The 27281-nt window shown below is 40.4% G+C and overlaps 1 protein-coding gene and 1 long non-coding RNA gene across 3 annotated transcripts in view; one reads left to right on the plus strand and one right to left on the minus strand.

Annotated features, from left to right (window-relative positions):
- Positions 1–18514, minus strand: part of LOC128664168 (uncharacterized) — a 310587-nt gene extending 292073 nt beyond the window's left edge. Inside the window, exon 1 of one of the 2 annotated variants that reach the window (XM_053718929.1) lies at positions 18246–18514. In XM_053718929.1, coding sequence (XP_053574904.1) covers positions 18246–18498 — 253 coding nt within the window. In that variant the 5' untranslated portion in view covers positions 18499–18514. Of the gene's footprint in view, positions 1–18212 lie in introns of both variants that reach the window. The other variant, XM_053718928.1, reaches the window with a different exon arrangement.
- LOC128664169 (uncharacterized) overlaps positions 17091–27281 on the plus strand; it is a 54874-nt gene continuing 44683 nt past the window's right edge. The window contains exon 1 of the long non-coding RNA XR_008402926.1: positions 17091–17147. This is a non-coding gene — a long non-coding RNA (uncharacterized LOC128664169). The remainder of the gene's footprint in view (positions 17148–27281) is intronic.

Here is a 27281-nt window from a genome sequence, read left to right on the forward strand (position 1 = left end):
GTTATGTTAATCTAAAGTTAAGGGATAAATCAAAATTGTTTATAATTATTTGTAACCCCTAAATTCCAGAACCTTTAACAGTAATATACATCAAAATGTACTAAGAGATGCAAAAAAGAAGTTTGCAGCACAAAGAAAAAGACTGTGGGTTACTGGACTAGTTAAATACTAATACCCACTACTGAGATATTCTCAAATGAGTAATATGAAAATTTAGATTCTTTAAAATAGCACAGACATCTTCATTCACACTAAATAACTTTATTGGGAGAAAAAATGTAATAGTCCAGCTGAACTAGTACTCACGCACACACACACATACAGTTAAAACTTGCTGGAACTCAGAAACTGCAGTTATCTATTTAATGCAAGTCGTTTACTCACAAGAGATATTTGTAATATGTGTGTTTATACAAGTAATTAACCCCTGTGGGTAAGCAAGTATGTTGTCAGCAGTTATAGCATAGTGTGTCTGGTATATATATTTACAGAAAAGCACCACACTGTTGAATAGCACCCTAGTGATGATTCTTATACACAGTGGCAGTTAACGTTAATTCAGGTCTCCGCTATAGAAGAGACCTTTTTCAGTTCAGTCAGACATTTTCCTTGCAGTGGTTAACTTGTTGGTTTTTAACATAGCTTAGCTGAACTTAAGTTTTTATTCTTATCTTTTTCTCTATGGAAAAGTGAATAATTAAAAGGTATAAGCGGTACATTGAGATTTTAAACCGCATTAAGCGGTGAACATTTTTTTTGCGCAAAAATAGAGCATTGATTTCCTCAACAGATATCTGTGTGTGGTGCATTTATATATTACTCATGGCTTTAGCTAATATATAAATATAACATTGTTGAATTATATTATCAAGCCTAGAGCCTATTATAATAATTATAATCATTGCAACAAAAGGGTATACACAGATAAAAACATTGGGGATGGGGGCGGAGCTTGGCCACGAAGGTAAATGGCCGCATTTTAGATCAGCTCCAAATCCATGAGATAGAGCAACAGTAAAAAATGGCCAAATAGACCCTAAACTTTAAAAATTAGAGCACAGGGGACATGAAGAACTATCCTGGCTAAATAATATATCCAAGCACACTCACCGCAGCAGTCATATACAAGATCCGTACCAGCACAGAGACTGTGGGCCTGATCGGCGCTTACCGGTGCACCGCTACCCTATAACACAGCTGCGCAATAGCCCTCACGCTCAGGACCTAATACAGCAGCTAGAGACCTGAAGCACTGTAACAGAAACGCCATACAGAGAGATAAGAAGTGCCGGGGATGAGAGATGAGAGATCGCGCTATAAGCGCAAATAAGGTTGGTGAAAGTTGCGATATATATTTACTCCCCCTCCTAACACACAGACACGCATAGTCCGCCATACCAGTAAACAGACAGGAGGCACAGGACATAGAGAGGAGGCGCAGACACCCGATATCACACAGCTGCCCCAAAATAAAACCGGACCTCTCACCTTTACAAGGCATTACTCAGATAATGCCGGGGGGCGCATGATAAGGCCTGCACAAGCACAAGCACTACAGGGAGTACACAGTGAGGATAGGGCCCTGAGAGGAGGACGTATAAGCACAGAACTGCAGGGGTCAATCGATACCTGTTGAGAACCCTGCAAAAAGAAAGAAAGGGGAAAAAAAAAAAAAAAAATAATAAGAAAAAAAAACGGCTAAGCATTGCTAGCAAGAATTCAGCTACATTGGAATCTAACCTATAATCACTTTTTAAGAACAACTCCTAGCTTAAACTGCCTAAATATCACATGGTGGGGAATGCCTATAAAAAAGCACCACAAAGCTGAGAAAAAAACAACCCAAAAACCTCTAAATAAATTTTTAAAACCCATTGAACTCCACGTGGAGTTAGACAGAAATACCATGGAGGGATCACACTCTAAGACCCCTGCATTGAACGAGCAGGAAGATACTCAAATGCAAGCTGCTGTTACTAAAAGAGACCTATTACATCTTTCTTCTAAAGAAGACATACAAAATGTGCTGCAGGAAATGCGAAGTTTATTCCAGGACTTGCGCAAAGACATTAGTTCTCTAGAGTGCAGAGTAACAGCAGTAGAAGAGGCACAGACATCCACAGAAACTAAAGTTCAAACTAACGCCGCTGAAATACAAGATCACACAGCAATTATACAATCCCTATCAGACAAATTAGAGGACTTGGACAATAGGGTACGCCGTAACAATATAAGGGTTAGAGGAGTCCCTGAATCAGTACACCCCCCCGCCATCGAAGGATATTTACAGAGCTTATTTCGCACCGTAAAAGGGACACCGACCTCAGCGGAGATCCCAATAGAACGAGCTCACAGAGCGTTGAGGCCCAAACCCCCTCCTAGGGCTCCCCCTCGGGACATAATAATTAAATTCCTTAATTATAAGGACAAAGAGGAGCTCCTGCGCTGCGCAAGGTCCAAAAATACTATCCAACATGCAGGCACAGAGCTACAACTGTTTACAGATCTATCGCCAGCCACACTACAAAAGAGGCGCGAGTTAGCTCATGTCACAACGCAACTAAGAAACCGCAAAATCCAATATCGCTGGGGGTTCCCGGTATCACTAATAGTCACGCACCACAATAAAACCCTGATTTACAGGCCAGGCTCAGACCTACAAGCCTTTCTGGCGGACATAGATTATATAACCCCGCAACCGTCTGAAAAGAACAACCATGGAAAAGAACCAGGAGAATCATCCAGGACAACTGACAACGAGAGGAACTGATAGAAACTGTATTAGTACAGACTATTTTTCACTTTAAAGGAACCTGACTTAGGATAACAGGTATCACAGGAATGGCCTTTGTGAGACCATGCAATCTACAAATCTAATAGAAACTTGGTACGACCTACCCCAAGAGGACTGATGGTCCACACGCCCAATTACACTAATAGATTCTATGGACACTGGACTGCAGGTATAAGATTATGTATCAATCCTGAGAGCTATATTTAGAAACCAGTGTCCCATGGCACAAAGCGGTGTTTATTGCTCGCCTGAGTCTGGTATCCTGGTTCCCGATGAATGCTGACACAGGAAGCACAGCAACAACCAATAAAAAGCACCCTTAATGCATGACTTTACCTATAATGCTAACTTAGTCAAACTTCTTAATTAAAAGCACATGTGACTAATGATAACATAACCAGATGTAAAGATGTTGTTGAAACTGTTGATGTATGTTATTTATAACCTGTTTAATTGTTTCTACTTAGTTAGTCAAAAATACTTGGTTTTTGTTGGAGTTCAGGCCCAGATTAAAGATCCTACAAGCGGAATGGTGAGTACAATTACTTACCCAAACCTGATATATGTTTCTACAAGCCATAAAAATTAAGTGGGACTCCCCTGCTGATGCAAAATCAGAAACATAATTGATGTGAGCTGCCCCTTATGCTCCTTGTTAAGTTAATAATGACACCCCCACCCTGAACAACTAGGTCTGAAGGGCCCCATAGATACTCAAGACCGCCATTCAGGGGTCTTGGAAACTGTTATAGTATTATATGTTGCTTATTCTCATGGATTATTTCCCTTTGAGTTATTTACAAGTCTACTGTAATTTATAGATTATTATTTTGATCCCCTTTTCCCTTAACACTGTCTTTTTGAGTTGTTTGATTTATAATTGTATAATCACTATTGTCATACTTAACTGCACAACTAGTGCAAAAATTATTTAACATATATAACAATAGCTAGTTGTCTGAGGAATCAAGCGATAATTCAGAATCTGATTTTTGTTAATCCCTAAAAAAAAAAGGTTTTTTTTTTTGTTTTTTTTTTTTTTGTTTTTTTCTATTCCCCCTCCCCTTACCATCCCAGCTACCTATTTCCCCCTCGCACCACACACGACACAATGAGTACCCATAACAGCAAATTTCAAACACACAACCTTAACTTTACCACGATCAATGCTAAGGGCCTAAACAGCCCGGGGAAGAGGTCCATAGCCTTTAGAGAACTAAAAAAGTTACATAGTCATGTCATATTTCTGCAGGAAACGCACTTTTTAAAAGGCAAAGAACCCAAGTGGCACAACACACAATACCCCACTGCCTATTTAGCATCTGGCTCCTCAAAAAAATGCGGAGTCGGAATCCTGATTCATCACTCGATCCCCTTCAAACACACTCATACAGAAAGAGATCCAGAAGGACGTTTCATAATACTGACGGGCACGCTCTACGAGCACCCAATCACCCTTGCTTCAATATATGCCCCAAACAGCAATCAACACCTATTCCTTAAAAGGTTCTCTAAGTCGCTGCTGGACTTTGCGAAAGGCCCAGTCTTTGTAGCAGGCGACATAAACATACCTCTAGACCCACAACAAGACACATCCAATGGCACCTCCAGTATTAACAAGACAACACTAAAATCGGTGAAGGCAACATTAGCAAACTTGCTCCTACACGATACCTGGCGCATAGCACACCCTACATCCAAAGATTTCACCTATTATTCGCCCCCCTGCACCAAATATTCACGCATAGACTATATATTCACAGACACGGTGGGACTGGATATGGTGGGAGAATGCAGAATAGGGCATATAACCTGGTCTGATCACGCACCTGTCACTTCGGAAATTTTTTGGCCAGACTTACCCCCAACATCTTATATCTGGAGATTGGATGACACCCTTTTGGACAAGCCCCTAATTAAAATAGATCTACAAAAATCACTAACTGACTACTTTCTACATAACACACCAAAACACACCTCACTACCAATCATGTGGGACGCTCATAAATGCGTAATTAGAGGAGAATTCCTAAAACATACAACCAGATTGCGCAAGCAGTACAGAGCAAAACACAAATCACTGCTAGACTTAGTTGCGACCCTGGAAGCAAAGCATAAGCAAAACACGGCAGATAGCGAGGTTAAACAACACCTTCAAAGCGCCAGATCAGAACTCAACCAGCACCTCGCAGATGCATACCAAAGCAAGATGCTCTCCATTAAACAACAATACCATGAAAATGGCAACAAACCAGGAAGGCTATTGGCCCGTTCTATTAAGAGACAGCAACTTCGCTCACACATTTATAGTATTACAGACAAAGAGGGTGCTAAAATAAAAAGCAATAAACAAATAGCTAACGCATTTAACCAATATTACAAGGCCCTATACAACATTACCGAGAGGCCCGACACTCACACACAAACCCTAAACAGAAAGAGATCTATAGACGCCTACCTGTCGTCCCTAGACCTACCATGTCTTTCAAAAGAAGACGCTGACACACTAGACTTACCCATATCCCAAGAAGAGTTGTCACTAGCGATTAAGGATCTCCCAAACGGCAAGAGCCCAGGTCCAGATGGGCTCTCGATCAAATACTACAAAACTTTTTTTAGCATCCTAGCCCCTAAAATGCTCCAACTCTTCAACAACCTAATCAAAGATCCACAACTTTCCCGCCCAATGCTTGAAGCCTACATATCGGTAATCCCAAAGCCGGGTAAACCTCACACTGCTCCTGAACACTTCAGGCCTATATCACTTTTAAATACTGATATTAAGATCCTGGCCAAAATACTCTCGCTGCGTCTAAATAAATACTTGCCGGCCCTGGTCTCCACAGACCAAGTGGGCTTCGTCCCAGGAAGGGAGGCTAGGGACAATACTTGTAAGGTAGTACAGCTCATAGAGCACGCACGCAATGAGAAGGTACCAATGGTACTATTCTCAACCGACGCAGAGAAGGCCTTCGACCGCGTCGATTGGCTCTTCCTGCGTCGGGTTATGAAGGCTATGAAATTTGGAGATGTGTTTACGAACCTGGTGTTCTCTTTGTATTCCGATCCGAATGCAAGAGTGAGGGTGAATGGAACCCTTTCAGATGCTTTTAGTATCACAAACGGGACGAGACAAGGTTGCCCCCTTTCCCCACTTTTGTTTGCCCTATCAATTGAAGCACTAGCACAAAGAATTCGAAATAATCCTAACATCACTGGAGTCGTAATAAAAGATAGCGAATATAAACAAGCGTTATACGCTGATGACATACTATACACCCTCACCAACATCGAGGTCTCTCTCCCAAATCTTTTAGAAGACCTTACGACATACGGTTCCCTCTCTAACTTTCATCTAAACATCACGAAATCGGAAATCCTCAATATAACGGCGCCACAAGCGCAGCTATCACACTTATGCGAAACCTACCACATACCTATAGCTACCTCCCAACTAAAATACTTGGGAGTCCTTCTCACTAAGGACCCCCATGACCTCTTTAAATCAAATTACCTTAAACTGAAAAATGAAATAACTAGAGATCTCTCCTCATGGAAGAATAAACCCCTATCGTGGCTAGGTAAAATTGGAGTCATAAAAATGAACATCCTGCCACGTATATTATATATACTACAAACACTCCCAATCTCCATCCCTAAAAACTTCCTCCCACAGCTACAAAAAATACTTGAACAATTCATATGGAATAATATAAAACCCCGAGTTCCAAGAAAAACACTTTACATGACTAGAGATAAAGGAGGTTTAGGCTTCCCAGAACTGGCATCCTACAGACAGGCCATTTTCCTACAAAGAGTTGTGGAATGGGCCCATAATTACAACCACAAAGCATGGGTGAAACTTGATGGCCAGCTCCTTGGTCTCAATAATGTAAGTGTCCTAGCATTCACACTACCAACAAATCGCCCGAAAATCACCAATAATTATACTATCATAGCAGAAACTCTAAGAATATGGGACAAGACAGTCAACACTAACACATATATCTCATCAAAACATTCACCGCTCATACCTATTATCGAAAACCCAGATCTCCCATACTGTCAACTGGGAACACAAATGAGTAAGCCCTACAGCCTTCGTGAAGGCTCCTTACATTTTGCAATGGCGGGCGGGAAACTACTACCCCAACAAGATATGATAGAAAAATATGGTACAATTTTTCACTCTTGGCTGAGATACAACCAACTCCAACATTTCTTAACACACCACAAGAATAAAGAGAACTTCATGAGAGCCCTGACTACATTTGAAACACTATGCACGACAAACAAACCAATACGGAGATTGATCTCATTGATATATAAACTTCTATCAGCACCCCCTGGCTCAGCTCTCCCCTCATACACAAAGGCATGGGAAAGGGACCTAGGCAGAGACATTGACGAGGACACATGGCTTAAGTCTTTTAAATTAACTAAGCGCTCATCCATCTCCGCTAATGTTCAGGAAATTCATTTAAAACTCACTAATAGATGGTACTTAACACCAACAAGACTACACAGATGTTACCAGACAGCCAGCCCCATGTGCTGGAGAGACTGTGGAGAACATGGTACACTCTTGCACATCTGGTGGGAGTGCCCAAAAATAAAAGACTACTGGGACAGAGTGCTTAACATTATGTCAGACAGATTGCAAATAACCATACCAAACACGCCTGAGGCGACCCTTCTGTTTCATTTACCAGAAGTAAAAACACAACATACGCAAGCTCTGATGCTTATAATGCTCACAGGAGCTAAAAAATTAATACCGAGGAAATGGAAGTCGGGAATTGTCCCGTCACTTGAGGAGTGGAGTCACACAGTAGATGAGCTACTCATATTAGAGAGATTCCACTACTTTAAAGTCAAACAAATAGAGATACACGAAATGATGCTGGCCACGTGGAGAGGCACTGGTCTCTGAGCAAAATAGATCTAGCAAAAGCAAATTCAAAACACACTTCCCAACCTTCCCTCCCCTTCCCTCCCCTATCCCTCCAACACACATGAACCCACCCCCCCCCCCCTTTTTTTTTTTTTTTTTTTTTTTTCTGTAGTTATTTTAGGTAGATAAGTTAGGAAACTGTGAAAGGAGGAGAGTATTAGATAATAAAAAAAAAAGGAAAAAAATATAGCAGGCTTGGTAAGCAAAGATATTTAAAATACTATGCATGCATGGAGTTACAGATTATAATCAGATATATCCTTAAATAATATATAGTAGAACACAATTGTTAAAACGCAAGCAAAGGATGTGTGTAATGATATGTCTTTTACTGTATGCACAATTTTTGTTTTCAATAAAGCTTGTTTCAAAAAAAAAAAAAAAAAAAAACATTGGGGATACTAATTGCGCTAATATATAGCTGGCAACTTTCTCTGACCTTAAAGGTATATATCGTACTTAAGAGCTACCAACGATTCTGCTCAAACTTAGGTTCTTTGATAAAAAAATCAGCACAGCTTGTAACATTTGTAATTACAAACCCAAGAAACATTGTAACCATTAGTTTGGTTTGTGACTGAATTACCAATATATACACACGGTGTGTGCTGGAGACTATTTTTGCAACCTTACATTTTAGCACACGAATTAACAAATTTTATTGCTTATTATATACAGTGTGGTGCTTTTCTGTAAATATATATACCAGACACACTATGCTATAACTGCTGACAACATACTTGCTTACCCACAGGGGTTAATTACTTGTATAAACACACATATTACATATATCTCTTGTGAGTAAACGACTTGCATTAAATAGGTGCATTCTAGATAACTGCAGTTTCTGAGTTCCAGCAAGTTTTAACTGTATGTGTGTGTGTGCGTGAGTACTAGTTCAGCTGGACTATTACATTTTTTCTCCTAATAAAGTTTTTTTAGTGTGAATGAAGATGTCTGTGCTATTTTAAAGAATCTAAATTTTCATATTACTCATTTGAGAATATCTCAGTAGTGGGTATAAGTATTTAACTAGTCCAGTAACCCACAGTCTTTTTCTTTGTGCTGCAAACTTCTTTTTTGCATCTCTTAGTACATTTTGATAAAAGTGAACATGTCTGGTACGTTGGAGACATTTGTGGCTGTGAGTGTATAGATGTTGTCATGTGTACTTAGCACCTGTTTATGGCATTTCTAGGGAGTTGCTTCTGTGGCCACCTTATCTATATTTATTTCACAATATCTTGAAACTTTCCAATTTTTTAAGTTAGTATAAATAATAGTAGGTTTGTCACATTGCACTAATTTGCTCACATATTTAATGACTACTTAGGGCTAAATTACAAGTGGGGCGCTTATTTTTTTGGAGCCTGCAAACTTGCGCGTTTGCAGGTGCGTGATAAATAACCAGTCATTACAAGTGGCTGGTTATTGCTACCACAAGCTCGCCATAATACCCAAATGTTTAAACACTTGAAAGTGATATAGAAAATATCACCTGAACATCTCTATGTAAAAAAGAAAGATATTTTACCTCAAAAAGTTTCTCAGTAGACACATCCCATTGTACAGGACTTCTAAGCAGCAGATCAATATGTCTGTCCCGGGACAGCGGAAAAGTGAGCTTTCGTGCACACTCATCTTATTTCCCTATTCAGTGTAAGGACGTTTACTATGAAATCTCATGAGATCACAGTAAAAGAGTTCATGACCTCAGCACTGTTGATGCTGATTGGCTACTGTTTATTTTTTCATTTTTATTTTTTTTACCTGCAGCTGGGCAGCAGCTGAATTATAAATTTTTACACAGAACTTACTCTGCTGAGCTGAGGAGATTGTGAGGTAAAATATCTTCCTTTTTTACATAGACTTGCTCAGGTGATATTTTCCGGTCAGCTTTTTACAGCTATACTGCATCAGTTTCAAGTGATTTAGCATATGAGTATTATGTCCCTTAAACCTGAGTTCAGACCTCTGGTTAATTTTCAAAATAAACCAGTATATATATATTATTTTTTTTATTAAAAAAAATGTAGCTTTTTTTTTTTTAAATAACAAAAAACTGCAAAAAGCATTTTGTTATGGTTAAAGTGTACGGGAGTGGGGTGTTAGAAAAAAAAACAGCACTGAAAAGTGCCTATACATTGCAGTCTATGGGAACTGTGTGTTCCCAGCAAATATATTTGTATATGCTCATTTACATATATATTAATGTGTTAATATTTGTATATACACATATTAGCACATACATACATACATATGTATATAAGCATATACATTTTAAAATGTTGCCCATCGCTGCATGACTTACCCCCTTCGCTGCGCTAGTTCTCATGCCGTGTCTCGCGGTATGAGAACAAGGCTCCCATTGGAGTCTATGGGAGCGCGCTTTATAGAGTGCAGGACTTCCATTTAATTGCGTGCGCTGGTATTACGAGTGGAGTGCAAATGTTGAGCTTGCGAAAGCGCAATTTTGCGCTCCAAACATAATCTGGCCTTTAAAGTGAGTCAATCCTAGCATTGTTCAAACGCTAGGATTGACTATTGAAATAAATAAAGGGGACTTTCATTCATGAAGTATAAGATACTTCATGTAGAAAGCTCATTTATTTGTTTCAATCGATCGGCGCTCTTAGCTCCTACAGCAGCCCATGGCTAAAAAATTTTTTTGCTAAGAAGTGACATTTTCATCTCTTAGCTAATAGCCGTGCCGTAAATCCGGCTTGGCGACCATGTCTTACCACATTCACTAAAGGGTTTCCTTCTGCCATTTATCATTTTGTTTTTATGTTCATCTCTCTGGGACATACATAATAGTGCTATAATAAATTACCTAATGTGCTTTTACTATTAAGCTGCTGCATGTCTCTTGTTAGTTAAAACCTACTTTTGAGTGGCAAAACACTGATAAACTGGACATGGGCAGGTCTGGCAGCTACAAACAAATAGCTCTCCAATTATCTCTTTTTACTACAATTTTAAAGGGATGCCTTTAGCATGTGATGTGATCTATTAAAGGGACACTGAACCCAAATTTTTTCTTTCGTGATTCAGATAGAGCATGCAATTTTAAGCAACTTTCTAATTTACTCCTATTATCAATTTTTCTTCGTTCTCTTGCTATCTTTATTTGAAAAAGAAGGCATCCTAGCTTTTTTATTAGTTCAGAACTCTGGACAGCATTTTTTGATTGGTGGATGAATCTATCCACCAATCAGCAAGAACAACCCAGGTTGTTCACCAAAAATGGGTCGGCATCTAGACTTACATTCTTGCATTTCAAATAAAGATACTAAGAGAATGAAGACAATTTGATAATAGGAGTAAATTAGAAAGTTGCTTAAAATGTCATGCTCTATCTGAATAATGAAAGAAAAAAATTGGGTTCAGTGTCCCTTTAAGTATGTAGTTTATGTCACACTGTGTAAAGGTGGTGTACATCAGGCAGGGCACTCTACCACTTTATTGTATGCACAATTGCATTTTGTAAATTTTATTAAAGCAACGTTATATTGCAAAAATGACATGCTATATAGTGTTACAGCACTCGAGTTTACTATGGCTTAGATTACAAGTGGAGTGCTAATTTATCGCGTGCCCATAAACGGGGAAATTCATCTGTTTATGGCCACGATAAATAACCAGCTATTACAAGTGGCTGGTTATTGCTACCGCAAGCTCGCTGTAGCAATTAGCGCTCAAAAAATTAACCTGAGTTGAGATCTCTGGTTAATTTTCTAAATTTCCCCCAATTGGCCCCAAATTTAAAGGGACACTGAACCTAAATTTTTTCTTTTGTGATTCAGATAGAGCATGAAATTGTAAACAACTTTCTAATTTACTCCTATTATCAAATTTTCTTCATTCTCTTGGTATCTTTATTTAAAATGCAAGACTGTAAGTTTAGATGCCGGCCCATTTTTGGTGAACAACCTGGGTTGTTCTGGCTGATTGGTGGATAAATTCATCCACCAATAAAAAAGTGCTGTCCAGAGGACTGAACCAAAAAAAAAAGCTTAGATGCCTTCTTTTTCAAATAAAGATAACAAGAGAACGAAGAAAAATTGATAATAGGAGTACATTAGAAAGTTGCTTAAAATGTCATGCTCTATCTGAATCATGAAAGGAAAAATGTGGGTTCAGTGTCCCTTTAAGAATCTTTTAGTTTTTTTTTATTAAAAAAATGTAGCTTTTAAAAAAATTTAAAAACAACTGCATGAAGCAGTTTTTAGTGGTTAAAAGTAGTGGGTGTGGGGTGTTAGAAAAATAACGGGGCTGAAAAGTGCCTTTACATTGCGGTCTCTGGGGAACTGTGTGTTCCCTGTAAATATATACGTATGTGTATGCTTATATACATATATATTTAACCATTGCTGCCCATCATGCGCTACTTACCCTGTCATCTTACACCAAGTCTCTCTTTTTGGTACGTGAATTAAGGCCCTGCATTGAAATCCTGCCATTCCCTGCTTTTCTGTCATCTTACACCAAGTCTCTCTTTTTGGTACGTGAATTAAGGCCCTGCATTGAAATCCTGCCATTCCCTGCTTTTCTGTCATCTTACACCAAGTCTCTCTTTTTGGTACGTGAATTAAGGCCCTGCATTGAAATCCTGCCATTCCCTGCTTTTCTGTCATCTTACACCAAGTCTCTCTTTTTGGTACGTGAATTAAGGCCCTGCATTGAAATCCTGCCATTCCCTGCTTTTCTGTCATCTTACACCAAGTCTCTCTTTTTGGTACGTGAATTAAGGCCCTGCATTGAAATCCTGCCATTCCCTGCTTTTCTGTCATCTTACACCAAGTCTCTCTGTGTATATGTATATTGAGCAATTGAATTTAGGCTGTTAAAATTAAGTCCTGCATTTTTTGTAATGATTTTTCCCAATGCCTCAATTCTAATGTCTAGTTAATTGCCATGTGATGCTCACTCCTTATCAATACTTGCTATAACTCTAAAATTTATAGTTTTCTTATGTCACAGTTTTAACCCCCTCCAAATTTTATTGTCTGTTTACTTAACTCATCTCACCCTGACCAGATTCTAACATTCCAATTGGCCTTACCAACTGTCTTTGATTAGCAATTAAGTAAATTTAGTGGACTCAGCTGACTGCCCTACCTGTATATATTTCAGACTAGTTAGGGGATGTGCATTGCACAGGGGTGTGTGCATTGGTAACAGGGCTGTGTACTTTTTAACAATAGCATATGTTCACATTTTCAAAGTGAACATTTTATAAGTGAGGCATCAATTTTTAAGAATTATACAAGAATTGGGCAAGGGGCAAGACACAAGGCAAGTACTCTTGTAATACTGTGTTTTATGTATCTCATTGTATCCTTTTGCAAGTGCTGCTGTAACACTGTCTCTTATGTGTTTACTTGGTTCCCACTTTCATAATAATGCTCAATATCTTCATACTCCTTTTTGCTACCTCTTGTCTCTATAACAAACTACATTACTCACTTACTCCTTCTCCCTCTCCACCTGCACTGTTCATTAGCCCATCTCTCTTATACTCCCCTTACTTTTGTACTCATGAACTCTACTTATTCCTAAATACTCTCTCTCCCCCCTGCACTTCAGTTAAACAACAGTCTCATTACTGCAAATCTGCTTCTCATCTCATGTCACTCTCCCTCTTGCTCATACTAGCTGCTGGTGACATCTCCCCTAATCCTGGTCCCTCACCACCTCCTAACCTTTCACATCCTTGTGTGCCTTTCAATAGACTTCATAAACTAAACTCTGGTAACCTTAATCGCATTCCTCTTACATCTAAAAAAGCCTCCCCCTTCACTTGTGCACTCTGGAACTCTCGCTCTGTTTGCAACAAGTTAACTTCTATCCATGATCTCTTTATCTCCCACTCTTACAGAAACCTGGCTCTCTATTTCAGACACAGCATCCACTGCTGCACTGTCACATGGGGGTCTCCATTTCAGCCACACTCCTAGGTCTGGCAATAGACAAGGAGGTGGTGTCGGTATTTTACTTTCCTCTCGGTGCACCTTCCAACAAATTCAGCCCTTCTCTTCACTCACATTTTCTTCATTTGAAGCACACATGATTCGGTTATTCTCTCCCCTCTCTATACGTGTTGCAGTCATATACCGCCCCCCTGGCTCCCCAACTAAATTTTTAGATCACTTTGCTGCCTGGCTTCCTTATTTCCTTTCCTCAGACACCCCTGCCCTCATTCTTGGCGACTTCAACATCCCCCTTAACAATCCCACTGCCTCTTCTGCTAAACAACTTCTGCAACTCACTTCCTCTTTCGGTCTGTCACAATGGACTGATTCTCCCACTCACAAAGACGGTCATTCCCTTGACCTGATCTTTAGCTATCGATGCACTCTCTCAAACTTCTCAAACTCCCCTTTTCCTCTTTCTGACCACCATCTCCTTACCTGCAACATATCATCCCTTCCTACAACTCTCCCACCTTCTACTCCTCACACCAAACTTCACAGAAGCATTAGGTCTTTAGATCAGCAACAACTTGCTAATTCCCTTCAACCGCTCCTCTCATCCTTCTCCTCCTTTTCCTGCCCTGAACAATCTATCTGCCACTATAATTCCACCCTTATATCCGTCCTTGACAATCTCGCCCCTCTTACCACTGCTAGGAAATCACACACTCATCCCCAGCCCTGGCATACTCCTCTGACACGGTACCTACGCAGATGTTCCCGTACTGCTGAACGACATTGGAGAAAATCACGGAGTTCAGCTGATTTTCTTCATTACAAATTCATCTTGAACTCCTACTACTCTGCCCTTAATCTCCACAAGCAACACTACTTCTCTACTCTTATCTCTAATCTTTCTTCAAACCCAAAACGTCTGTTCTCCACTTTCAATACTCTCCTCCGCCCTCCCCCACTTCCTAATACAACTTCTCTGTCAGCTCAAGACTTTGCCAGTCACTTCATTAACAAAATTGATTCCATCAGACATGAAATCAGCTCTCAACACAATTCCATTCTCTCCCCCCCTCAAATACTCTCACTCAACCACAACCCTCATAACCTGAAACTTAGTTCATTCTCCCCTGTTACTGAGGACGAAGTTTCAGCACTTATATTGCGCTCTCGCCTCACTACCTGTCCCCTTGACCCTATCCCCTCACAGCTGCTCCCCTCTCTCTCTGCTACCCTTACCCCTATACTAACACACATTTTCAACCTCTCCCTCAGTACTGGTACATTTCCCTCATCAATGAAACATGCACTGGTCACACCTATCCTCAAAAAACCTTCCCTTGATCCTACCTCCCCATCCAACTTCCTGCCCAATTTCCCTCCTCCCTCTTGCTTCAAAGCTTCTCGAAAAACTAGTATATGCACGCCTATCCCATTTCCTTACGTTAAACTCCCTTCTTGACCCGCTGCAATCTGGATTTCCTCCCTATCACTCCACAGAGACAGCTATTGTTAAGGTCACCAACGACCTACTTACAGCTAAATCAAAAGGCCACTTCTCTCTGCTTATTCTCCTTGACATGTCCGCAGCCTTTGACACTGTCGACCACCCTCTTTTGCTCCAAACCCTCCAATCCTTCGGCATCTGTGACACAGCCCTTTCGTGGCTCTCTTCCTACCTGTCAAACCGTACCTTCAGTGTAGCCTTCTCTGGGGCTTCCTCTGCCCCGTCACCACTTTCTGTTGGAGTACCGCAAGGCTCTGTCCTCGGTCCCCTTCTTTTCTCAATCTATACGTCATCACTAGGTTCCCTTATTAAGTCCCACGGTTTCCAATATCATTTGTATGCCGATGACACCCAAATCTACTTCTCTGCACCAGAACTATCTCCTTCCTTGCTAACCCGTGTCACTAACTGTCTTTCTCACATCTCTTCCTGGATGTCCTCTCACTACCTCAAGCTAAATCTCTCCAAAACTGAGCTCCTCATTTTCCCCCCTTCTTCCAAAATCTCCACCCCCAATATCTCTATAACTGTCGATAACTCCATCATTACCCCTACACCGCATGCCCGATGTCTCGGGGTTACATTTGACTCAGATCTTTCCTTCACTCGTCACATTCAGTCCTTGGCTACAGCCTGCCGCTTCCACCTTAAAAACATCTCTAAAATTAGACACTTCCTTACACAAGACACAACTAAGATTTTAATCCACTCTCTCATTCTTTCCCGCCTTGATTACTGCAACTCTGTCCTCTCTGGTCTCCCCACCTGCCGCCTAGCTCCTTTACAATCCATAATGAATGCCTCTGCCAGACTCATCTTCCTTACACGTCGCTCTTCATCTGCTGCGCCTCTCTGCCAATCCCTTCACTGGCTTCCTCTTGCCTCTAGGATCAAACACAAAACTCTCACTCTTACATACAAAGCCCTCAACTGCACTGCTCCCCCCTACATCTCAGACCTTGTCTCCAGATACTCTCCCTCCCGTCCCCTTCGCTCTGCTCATGACCTCCTACTCTCCTCCTCTCTTGTCACCTCATCACACTCCCGTTTACAGGACTTCTCCAGACTGGCTCCCATCTTGTGGAACTCTCTGCCTCGCTCCACAAGACTCTCTTCTAGTTTTAAAAGCTTCAAGTGCTCCCTAAAGACTCTACTGTTCAGGGACGCATACAACCTACGCTGACCTTTCCTATTACCAGTTCCTCTCCTCCACTGCAATCCCCTGAACCCTCTTAGCATGTAAGCCTAAGAGTCCAGCTGTTTGTAGATCACCTTCTTAAGAGCTGAGTACAACAGTGCAACTCTTGGCAGGGCCCTCTACCCTATAATTGTTTTGTTGTACTCCCCCTTTGTTTATAGCGCTGCGGAATCTGTTGGCGCTCTACAAATAACCGATAATAATAATAATGGTGGGCTAGGTCCTCATGCCGTATCTAACAACATGAGAACGAGGCTCCCATTAGAGCATATGGAAGAGTGCTCTTGTGAATGCAATGCTTCCATGCAATGGAAACTCAAGGTCGCGTTCACATTGCTACTAACTTGTAATACCAGCGCACATTTGCGTGTGCGCTGGTATTACTAAGTGGAGCACAAATATTGCTTTCGCAAAAAGCGATATTTCGCGCTCCACTTGTAATCTAGCTATATGTGTTTAACCACAGCAGACAGGTTAAGCAATAAGCACACATATATAATCCCACAAAGGAGCTTTTATTGTTGTAGTTCCCAAACGGCAAAAAGGCCAGCAACTGGTGGGGTCACATGACTGCCACTTTTGATTGACTCACTGGCTTGCAGCCACCTAGTGGGAGTCTACCTATGGCCTAGTTTCCACTATGGTTATAAACTGTGTAAACTGGTGGCAACAAGTATTTCCATTAAAGTCTACAGCACTGGTTTTCAAACCTGTCCTCAAACCTCCCTAACAGGCCAGATTGTCAGGATTACCTTGAGTGAGAGCAGGTAAGATAATCATGTTTATTAATCATCTGAATATTTAACCAAGTTCAGATATCCTCAAAATCTGACCTGTTAGGGAGGCCTGAGGACAGGTTTGAAAACCAGTGGTCTACAGAGATACTTTATGATACCACCAGTATACACAGTTTACAACAGCAATGGAAACTAAACACATATTAATCTCAACCAGTTATGCAGACATGATGTGACATGCTCTAACAAATTACTTACTGAATGTCATTTTTGTATTAGAATGTAGCTGTAAAGGGACATAGAGGTCAACAGTGTGCTGGGCTGAACGCTCTGGAATAAAAAGTGTGTTTACATTTCTTTTTATTTTAACATGTTCTTAGCATGTACAATCCCAGAGCATGTGCAGGATTACTGGTTGGTAGGTATGCTCAGTGCATAGCCTGCCAATGGCCCTGCAGTACACTCAGCACCTCTAGAACGCACGTATACTGCCAATTTGGGCTTTAAAATACAAAATGCTAAACCTATATTTTTTTAATGCTGTTTTGTAGTATATTACTTGCAGTAACTCAAGCAATTGTATGCTTTTATAATAATAATAATAATAATAATAATAAGAATGCTAATAATACAAATAATAATGATAATAAAATAATAATAATAATAATAAAATAAATAATAGAGCAGTGTTCACTTTATCAAATGGAGAATCAAATACAATTTCAAGAGGTATTTTGTGTATTGCAGTCAATTTTATTCTGTGACAATCACAGAGCACAAAGTCTGACTACCAGTGAAAGGTTCACCATCAAAAAGTAGAATCCTAGTAGAGATAGAGGAAATGAGGGAGACAAAAGAAAACAAAAAAAAGCATAGATCATAGGGGGAGAGGGGGGGGGAATAAAGAAATGAAGTTAGAGGGGGCATAGTAGAGACAAAACAAATAGATGAGTAAAGGACAGTATTGTATGTACCCGAATGAACCAACAACAGATGTAACAGCAGCCAGTTATTTGTGTGTTTTACCCTCCAGTCACTGGTCATTTAGTGAAACTTTTCGCCATCAGGATTTAACCCAATCCCCAGATTATTTACCTCATGTTCCCGCACCTGCCTCTGACATAGAACGGCACAGGTGCAGCTTCTCGCATTCATACGCCTCCGGCTGCTCCCTTATGTACTCCGGGCAGATTCTTATTGGGTTTCGGGCCACCACTAGATCCCCGGACAGAACCAGAAAGCAATGCGCCCCTTCCCGCAGAATCTGGTCTATCTGCTCTACAGACAGGTCCAGGAGCTCGCACAGCCGGGTCCGGAGTAGCCGCCCCTCATTGGAGCAGAGCAGCTTGGTTAGGTAAGCGGTTACTGTGGGGTCGGACATCGTTCTGAGTCTGACTGAGAGCTGCTTCTGGATCTACTAGTCCAGTCCAGCTCCTCCCTCATATTAGTCTGCACTCTGCAAGAGAAACGAAACTGAAATTTGTTTATCTAGATTAAAAGCATAGAAACTAAATCAGAGACTCAGTGCTTAGGGTAACAGAAACACCTTTGCATAGTCATTGCATCAGGAAAGACTATTAATAGTTTAACACAGTGGAAAATATAATTACATCAAATATGGGCAAGCCCTGAAAAATTATGGCAAAATAATCTATTTTACTACTTAATATTTTAAGCCACTAATGATTGAGACAAATGGTTCATAGTCCTTTGATTACTTTGAAAACCATTATTTGCTCAGATTTATTTTTCCTGTACACATTTCCTGGGCATTAGATCAATTGGCCGTATTTACATTTATGTTTATTAAACAATATTCTTCTTAAAAATATCCAGAGGCACAGGGCTATGTTCAGTTACAGAGTGCCCATTGGCTGTTGTCTCCAGAGGTCTTTTTTGAGTTGTGGTCACTAGGGATGCGCGAATGTGCTGAATTTGTTATTCTTTTGGCCTGTGAACATTCTTTTTGGACGATCGAATGTTGATAAGGATGAAAATCCATTCAAATTTGGTAATCACGTGTTTTTTCCGATTTCCAAATGTTACTTTTGTTTTCGAATGTTAATAATTAGATCAAATATCCACATTTGAAATGTCGAATGTAACATTCGATTTAAAATTTTTGTAAAGTTTAATGATTTAAAGCCCAGTTTTTAAAAATAATCTTAAAAACAGGGGCACTTGAAGTCATTAAACGCTTATTTTTTTTTCAGTAAATAGAATAGAATACTACATTTAAAGAAAGCATTAGAAATACTGTTACATCAAACAAATATTGGAATGTTGTACAAACATTCGAAACAAACAAATGTGTTAAAATTTGTTTCATTTTTCAAATATTGCAAAACATTCGTCCATCCCTAATAATTACCCAAAAGCCCAATTTTAATTCGAAATTACATAAAGTTATTAACCCTTAATCTGCCGCCCCGACATCGCTGACACCTACATAAAGCTATTAACCCCTAATATCCCGCTCCAGACATTGCCAACACCTATATAAAGCTATTAACCGATAATCTGCTGCTCCCGACATCGCCGCCACTAAATACAGTTATTAACCCCTATCCCGCCGTTCCACGACATCGCCGCTACTATAATAAAGCCATTAACCCCTATTCCGCCTCTCCCCGACATTGCCGCAACTAAATAAAGTTATTAACTCCTAAACATCAGGCCTCCCACATCACTGCCACTAAATAAACCTATTAACCCCCTAAACCGACAGCCCCCAAAAAATGGAATTAAACTATTAACCCCTAAACCTAACAACCCCCTAACTTTAAATTAAAATTACAATATCCAATATCCATATCTTAAAATAAATAAAAACTTACCTGGGAAATTAAAAAAAACTAAGTTTAAACTAACAATTAACCTAACATTACTATTATACTAAAATTAAAAAGGGTATCAATTAAATTAATTAAATAATTAATTAAATTACACATTAAGAAAACCTAACACTACTAAAAAAATTAAATCTACAATTACAAAAAATACTAAATCACAAAAAATACTAAATTACAAAAATTAACAAACACTAAATTACGAAAAATAACAAACAAAATGATCCAAAATAAAAACAATTACACCTTATCTAATAGCCCTATAAAAATAAAAAAGTCCCCCCCAAAATAAAAAAAACCCTAGCCTACAATAAGCTACCAATAGCCCTTAAAATGCCCTTTTATAGGGCATTGCCCTAATTTTAACAGCTCTTTTGCCAGTAAAAAATACAAAGACCCCCCAACAGTAAAACCCACCACACAACCAACCCCCCCAAAATAAAAAACCTAACTCTAAAAGAAACCTAAGCTACCCATTGCCCTGAAAAGGTCATTTAGCTCTATTAAGAACGCCCAAAGCCTAATCTAAAAAAAAAAAAAAAAGTTTAAAAAAAACTAACACTAACCCCCGACGATCCACTTACAGTTTCTGAAGTCTGGACATCCAGGCGGTGAAGTCTTCATCCAGGTGGCAAAGTCATCATCCAAGTGGCGAGGTCTTCATCCATCCAGGCGGCATATTTTATCTTCATCCCGGCGGCACGGAGCAGGTTTATCTTGAAGACATCCGGCGCGGAGCATCCTCTTCATCGCCGCCATATACTAAATCTTCAATGCAAGGTACGCAATTCAAAATGGCGTTCCTTGCATTCCTATAGGCTGATTTGATTTTTGAAATTCAAATCAGCCAATAGGATGAGAGCTTCTTAAATCCTATTGGCTGTTCAAATCAGCCAATAGGATGAGAGCTACTGAAATTCTGTTGGCTAATTTGAACAACAACAACTTTAGTTATGAGTTTTGTGGCGCAAAACTCATAACTACTGGTCTCAGATTGCGGAAAGGATCGTGTCAGTATAGACTGGAATGCAAGCATTTTAGCCTCACCGCAAAACTTGTAATGGCAGCGCTATGGAAATCTTACGCAAAAACGTAATTTATTTAAGTGCAGGATTGACGTTGAGTTGAGTTGAGTACAGCTATACCGACAAGACTCATAATGGCTGCGGTACGGTGTTTATGCTCAAATGGCCATTTTTTCAGCGTTAAAACCTGAACGCAAAACTTGTAATCTAGGTGATTGTTATTTCTGCTTTTGCTTAGGGGTCGCAAAAAACAGTATACAGGGCCACATATAACCCTTGGTCCACCAGTTGGTCATCCTTGTTTTAGACCATCCAGTTTGGAGTAAAATTTCTATGTGTCCTGCATTTACCTTGGCAGTTAAAGGGACAGTCTACTCCAAAATTGTTATGGTTTAAAAAGATAGATAAACCCTATATACCCTATATTGATATACCTTATATCTCTGTGATTACCTTGTATGTAAGCAACATAAATTAATCCCATTAAAAAAGTGACCAATTTAACACAAGAAATCATATCCCTAAATTATTTTTCTAGCCAGAAATGTATCCAAACCATTTTAAAATGTATCTAAGGTATTAGGATTTACTACCTCATTAGGTAATGAGTTCCACAATTTGAATACTCTTTTACGTTGAAGGAGATTAAATCTCCTTTCCTCCAGCCTTAAATGATGACCTTGCCACAAACAATTTTCTTGGAATAAACAGAGCTTCTGCCATATCTATATAAAGTAATCATGTCACCTCTCAAGCGCCTTTTTTTTTTAGAGAGAAACAAACCCAGTTTGGCTAACTTCTCCTCCTCATAGCTTAAATTCTAAATTTCCCTTATTAGCTTTGTGGCCCTTCTCTGAACTTTTTCTAAGTCTGCAATGTATTTTTTTTTTTTTAAATTGGTCCCAAAAACTGCACTCCATACTGAAGGTGAGGTCGACCAGGGATTTATATAGTGACAGAATTATGCTTTCATCACTTGCATCAAAGCCTTTTTTAATACATGCTAGTATCATATTAGCCCTAGAAGCCACTGCCCTGCATTGTGCACCCATCTTTATCTTGTTATCTATTACTAATCAGAAATTCCTTTTTTCTTTAGTTTTGCTAAATCTATTCCCATTTAAATAATAGGTTGTCTGCTTATTTTTACTTCCAAAATTCAGAACCTTGCATTTTCCAATATTAATTCTCATTTTTCCTTTACCTGCCCATTCTTCTATTTTTTGTAGATCCCCTTGTAAATCAAGTTCATCCTGCCCTGACCTAATGACCTTACACAACTTTGTATCATCTGCAATAATAAAGATGTTGCTATTTAATCCTTGCTCTAAGTCATTAATAAAATTATTAAAAACAACAGGGCCTAGTACTGATCCATGGGGGACTTCACTGATTAACTTTGTCCAATCTGAGTATGATCTGTTTATAACTACTCGTTGCTCCCTGTCTTTTATCCAGTTATTTATGCATGAGCTAACATTTTCAGATATTCCCAGTCTCATAATATTGTACATTAATCTCTCATTTGGCAATGTATTAAACGCCTTTGCAAAATACAAGAATATCATATCAACTGATTCCCCTTTATGTATATTTTTGCTCACTTCCTCGTATAATCTAATTAGATTTAGTTTGACATGATCTATTTCTCATAAAACCATGCTGATTTGAACTCATTATCTTGTTTACACGAATATACTCATCAATATAATCTCTTATAATCCCTTCAAGTATTTACCCGACTATTGATGTCAGACAAACTGGTCTATAGGTTCCTGGATCAACCCTGCTTCCCTTTTAAAAAGTGGCACCATATCAGTTTTATGCCAGTCCTGAGGTATTATGCCTAAGGTTAATGAGTCTTGAAAAATTAAGAGTAGAGTTGGCTATAAAAGTGCTACATTCCTGTAAAACCATTGGGTGTATTCCGTCTAGGCCTGGAGTTTTATTTTCCTTAATATTACCTCGTTTTCCTAAAATCCTCTAGAGATAACCCAGTTAAAGTGAATGTCAACTTTCATGATAAAGTGCCCAGTTTAAATTTTTTTTTTTTTTTTATTACAAACAGATGCACTTTTATTCATGAAAGTTTACATTTTACAAATACTTACTCCAATCACGGCGTGGCCTCACCAGATGAACGCTCTGGGGGGGGGAGGAGCCGTGATTGTAAAGAGCCGGTTTTGTCATTGCTGATGAAGTACAGAGGACCTGCAGGTATGGGATTGGCGATCCGGCGCTTCAGAAGAAGAAGGTATTTGTAAAATCCGGTGCAATGTAAACTTTCATGAATTAAAGTATCCCTGTTTTTAATAGTAAAATATTACATATTAATGTACTTTTTACCTCTGTGATTACCTTGTATCTAAGCCTCTGCAGACTGCCCCCTTATTTCAGTTCTTTGGGCAGACTTGCATTTTAGACAATCAGTACCCACTCCACGGGGGTGAGCACAATGTTATCTATATGACACACATTAACTAACGCCCTCTAGCTGTGGAACACTGTGAAATGCACTGAGGGGGCTTAGAAATTTGCATATGAGCCTTCCTAGGTTTAGCTTTCGACTATTTCCAGTGCCATACGCTAACTGAGTATCTCAGAAGGAGATAAGATCAGTTAATTCATGGTTAAAACATGGTGTAAAAATGAGGGGTTTGACTTTTTAGAGCACTGTGCTGACTTTTCACTTGGGTACAATTTGTATAGTAAGGATGGATTGCACCTTAATGACATGGGTGCAGGTGTGTTGGAGGAGAGGATGGTAGTTCACTTAGAGAATATTTTAAACTAGGCAAAGGGGTGAATATGTGGCACCTAGAATATCTCAAGGAAGGGATGACTTAGGAAATGTCACATTAGAAAGTTTGGAGCACCAAGTATCAGCAGAAAGCACATGAAAATGAAATGTGTGACAGCAAATGCAAGAAGCATGACAGGTAAAATGGGGGAGCTGGAGCTCTTAGTTGCAGAAGAGGACTATCATATTATCAGTATAACTGAAACTTTCTGCTCTCTGTCTGCCCTTCTCCTAAAACTCACTATATGTCCCTATAACAATAACAACAACCCCCACACTATTCATATCTCACCCTCCCTTCTCTCATCCCCTATCCTGTCCTCTCATGAACTACTCTGTCTCCTTAGAAACACTTCCCCCTCTAACTCTCCTGTTTCTAATCATACCGCTCCTACAAGTATCACTATCACCATCTGTCACTCCCACTCCTACTACTGCTTGCTGCTGGTGACGTCTCTCTTAACCCTGGCCCTGCAGCGATCACCAAACGTCCACACTCTTGCGCAGTCTCCCACTACAAAAACTCTAGGACACACAATACTAACAATCTCATCTCCATTAACCCACAACATTTATCCCCTTTCTTTTATTGTGCTCTCTGGAACGCTTGCTCTGTCTGTAACAAACTTACAACTGTTCACGACCTGTTTGTTTCCAACGCTTTCAATCTTTTAGCAATTACTGAAACCTGGCTATTTTCCTCTGACACTGATTCCATTGCTGCTCTCACGCACGGTGGTCTCCACTTTAGCCTAGGCCAGGTGAGAGACATGGTGGCGGTGTTTGGATTATTTTCCCCCTCCTGATCCTATCAGTTCCTATCTCCATTTCCATCTCTATTTCTTTCTTCCTTTAAAGTCCACTGCATTCCCCTGTTCTCCCCCCTCTTTCTCAGAGTGGCAGTTATCTATCCCCCCCTGGACCCACCTCCCAATTCCTTGAGAAATTTGCTGCCTGGCTTCCTCACTTTCTCTCTACAAATACACCTACTCTAATTCTGGGGGACTTAAACATCCCCATTGATAAGCCATCTGCCCCTGCTACCTCTAAACTTCTCTCACTCACTAACTCCTTTGGCCTCTCACAATCCACCCTATTCCCTACTCACGGCAATGGACTCTCTATTGATCTGGTATTCTCCTATCTCTGCTCCCTCACTGATGTCGCCTGTCTCCCATTTCCCATCTCAGACCACCATCTGCTTACCTTTAATCTTAATATACAGGCTAAACCGACTTCTCCCCCTCGCCCCCGCACCTGTAGAAATCTGCACACTGTGGAGCCTCTCCACAATATCCTGCCCCGACCTTGCTACAACCCACTATAACAATACTCTCTCCTCTGCACTTGACACTCTTGCTCCTCCCCAAATATGCAAAGCGCCACATTGTCTGCTCCAGCACTGGTACTCTCCACAAACATGCACCTACAAAAATGCTCCCGCGATGCTGAACATGCCTGGAGGAAATCCCGCTCTGAACCTGATTTCATCCGCTATAAGTTCGTTCTTTATTCTTAAACCTCTGCCCTGCACTTAGCTAAGCAAACCTACTTCTCTTCTCTTATAGCTTTTCACTTGTCAAACCCTAAACGACTTTCCTCTACCCACCTGCACCACCCCCCTTAACCTGCATTTAGTGCTCAAGACCTGGCTGACTACTTTTTCAATAAAACTCTTACCATCCGAAGCAACATTTCAACACAAGCCTGCAATCCCCCAACTTTGCTCCCAGTCACCCCCTCTGCCACTCTCTGCACCCTCCCCCCTAACCACTGAGAGTGAAGCGGGTTCCTTATTGTCTTTCTCACACCGCACTACCTGCTCACTTGACCCTATTCCTACACATCTAATACCTTCTCTGTCTTCCACCCTCACTCTAGCTCTTACTCACATATTCAACCTCTCCCTTTCTACCAGTTCATTCCCATCTTCCTCCAAACATGCAAAGATCACCCCCATTCTCCAAAAACCCTCCCTCGACCCTAACTCTCCTGCAAACTACTGCCCCATATCACTGATAGCTTCAAAAGTCCTTGAAAAACTATTTTTTGATCGCCTACCCCAATTCCTGTCCTCCAACTCATTGCTTGACCCCCTGCAATCTGGCTTCCGTCCCCAACACTCAACTGAGACTGCCCTCACCAAGGTTACTTATGATCTCTTTTCTGCTAAAAACAACGGCTACTGCTCTATACTCATCTTACTTGACCTCTCTGCTGCCTTTGACAGCTCTCTTGGGCTCTGTGACACTGCCCACTCCTGGATTCACTCTTATCTCTCTAACAGATTTTTCTCTGTCTCTTTTGCTGGTGACTCCTCCTCTCCATCTCCATTGTCTGTTGGAGTACCTCAAGGCTCTGTTCTGGGTCCTCTACTTTTCTCTATTTACATTTCTTCACTGGGTAAACTTATCAACAGCTATGGCTTCAACTATCCCCTCTATGCTGATGATACCCAGATCTACCTGTCAACTTCTGCACCCTCTCCTTCTGTCAATTTTCACATCAGCAACTGCTTATCTGGCATTTCCTCCTGGATGGCATCTCACCACCAAAAATAAACATGTCCAAGACCGAACTACTTCTAATTCCTCCCTCTACTCTACTCCAGTTTCTAATTTTTCTATCACTGTTGGCGGCACCACTATCTCCCCATCACCCCTAGTCTGTTGCTTCGGAGTCACACTTGACTAAAATCTGACCTTCATACCCCACATCCAATTGCTCTCTTCATCCTGCCGTAACCACCTATGCAATATCTCCAAAATTAATCCTTTTCTGAGCCCTGAAACTACTAAACAGCTAATCTACTCCCTGGTAATTTCCTGACTTGATTACTGTAATAACCTACTAACTGGCCTCCCTCTCTCCTGCCTCTCCCCCTTCAATCCATCCTAATTGCTTCTACCAGGCTAATCCACCTCTCCTGGTGCACTGTATCTGCTGCAACTCTCTGTGAGCCCCTTCACTTGCTCCCCATTCAGCAGAATTAAATTCAAAATTCTCACCCTGACCTACAAAGCCCTCACCAATGCTGCCCACCCTATCTGTCCTCCCTCATCAACAAATATACTCCAGCCCACCCCCTAAGATACAACAATGACCTGCTCATTGCCTCCTCTACCATCATCTCCTCCCATGCTAGACTACAGGACTTCTCTCATGTAGCACCAACCCTCTGGAACACATTTCCTTGAGCTGTCAGACTTTCCCCTAACCTGTCCTCCTTTAAATGCTCCCTAAAGACATTTTTGTTCAGGGAAGCTTATCACCCAACTCATTTAACAAATGAATTTCACTTAACCTACAATTGCCCTCATCTAACTCCTCACTAACATCATTCTCACCTTCGCAGTCCCCACCTCCTGTTTCCTATTCTCCTACCCATCTAGATTGTAAGTTCCCATGGGAATAGGGCCCTCCATTCCCCCTGTATTTGTCTGTAAAATGTTGTCCTATATTGCAGGGCCGGACTGGGACCAAAAAAAGG

This window comes from Bombina bombina, chromosome 6 (genome assembly GCF_027579735.1).
Source record: "Bombina bombina isolate aBomBom1 chromosome 6, aBomBom1.pri, whole genome shotgun sequence".
Lineage (NCBI taxonomy): Eukaryota > Metazoa > Chordata > Amphibia > Anura > Bombinatoridae > Bombina > Bombina bombina.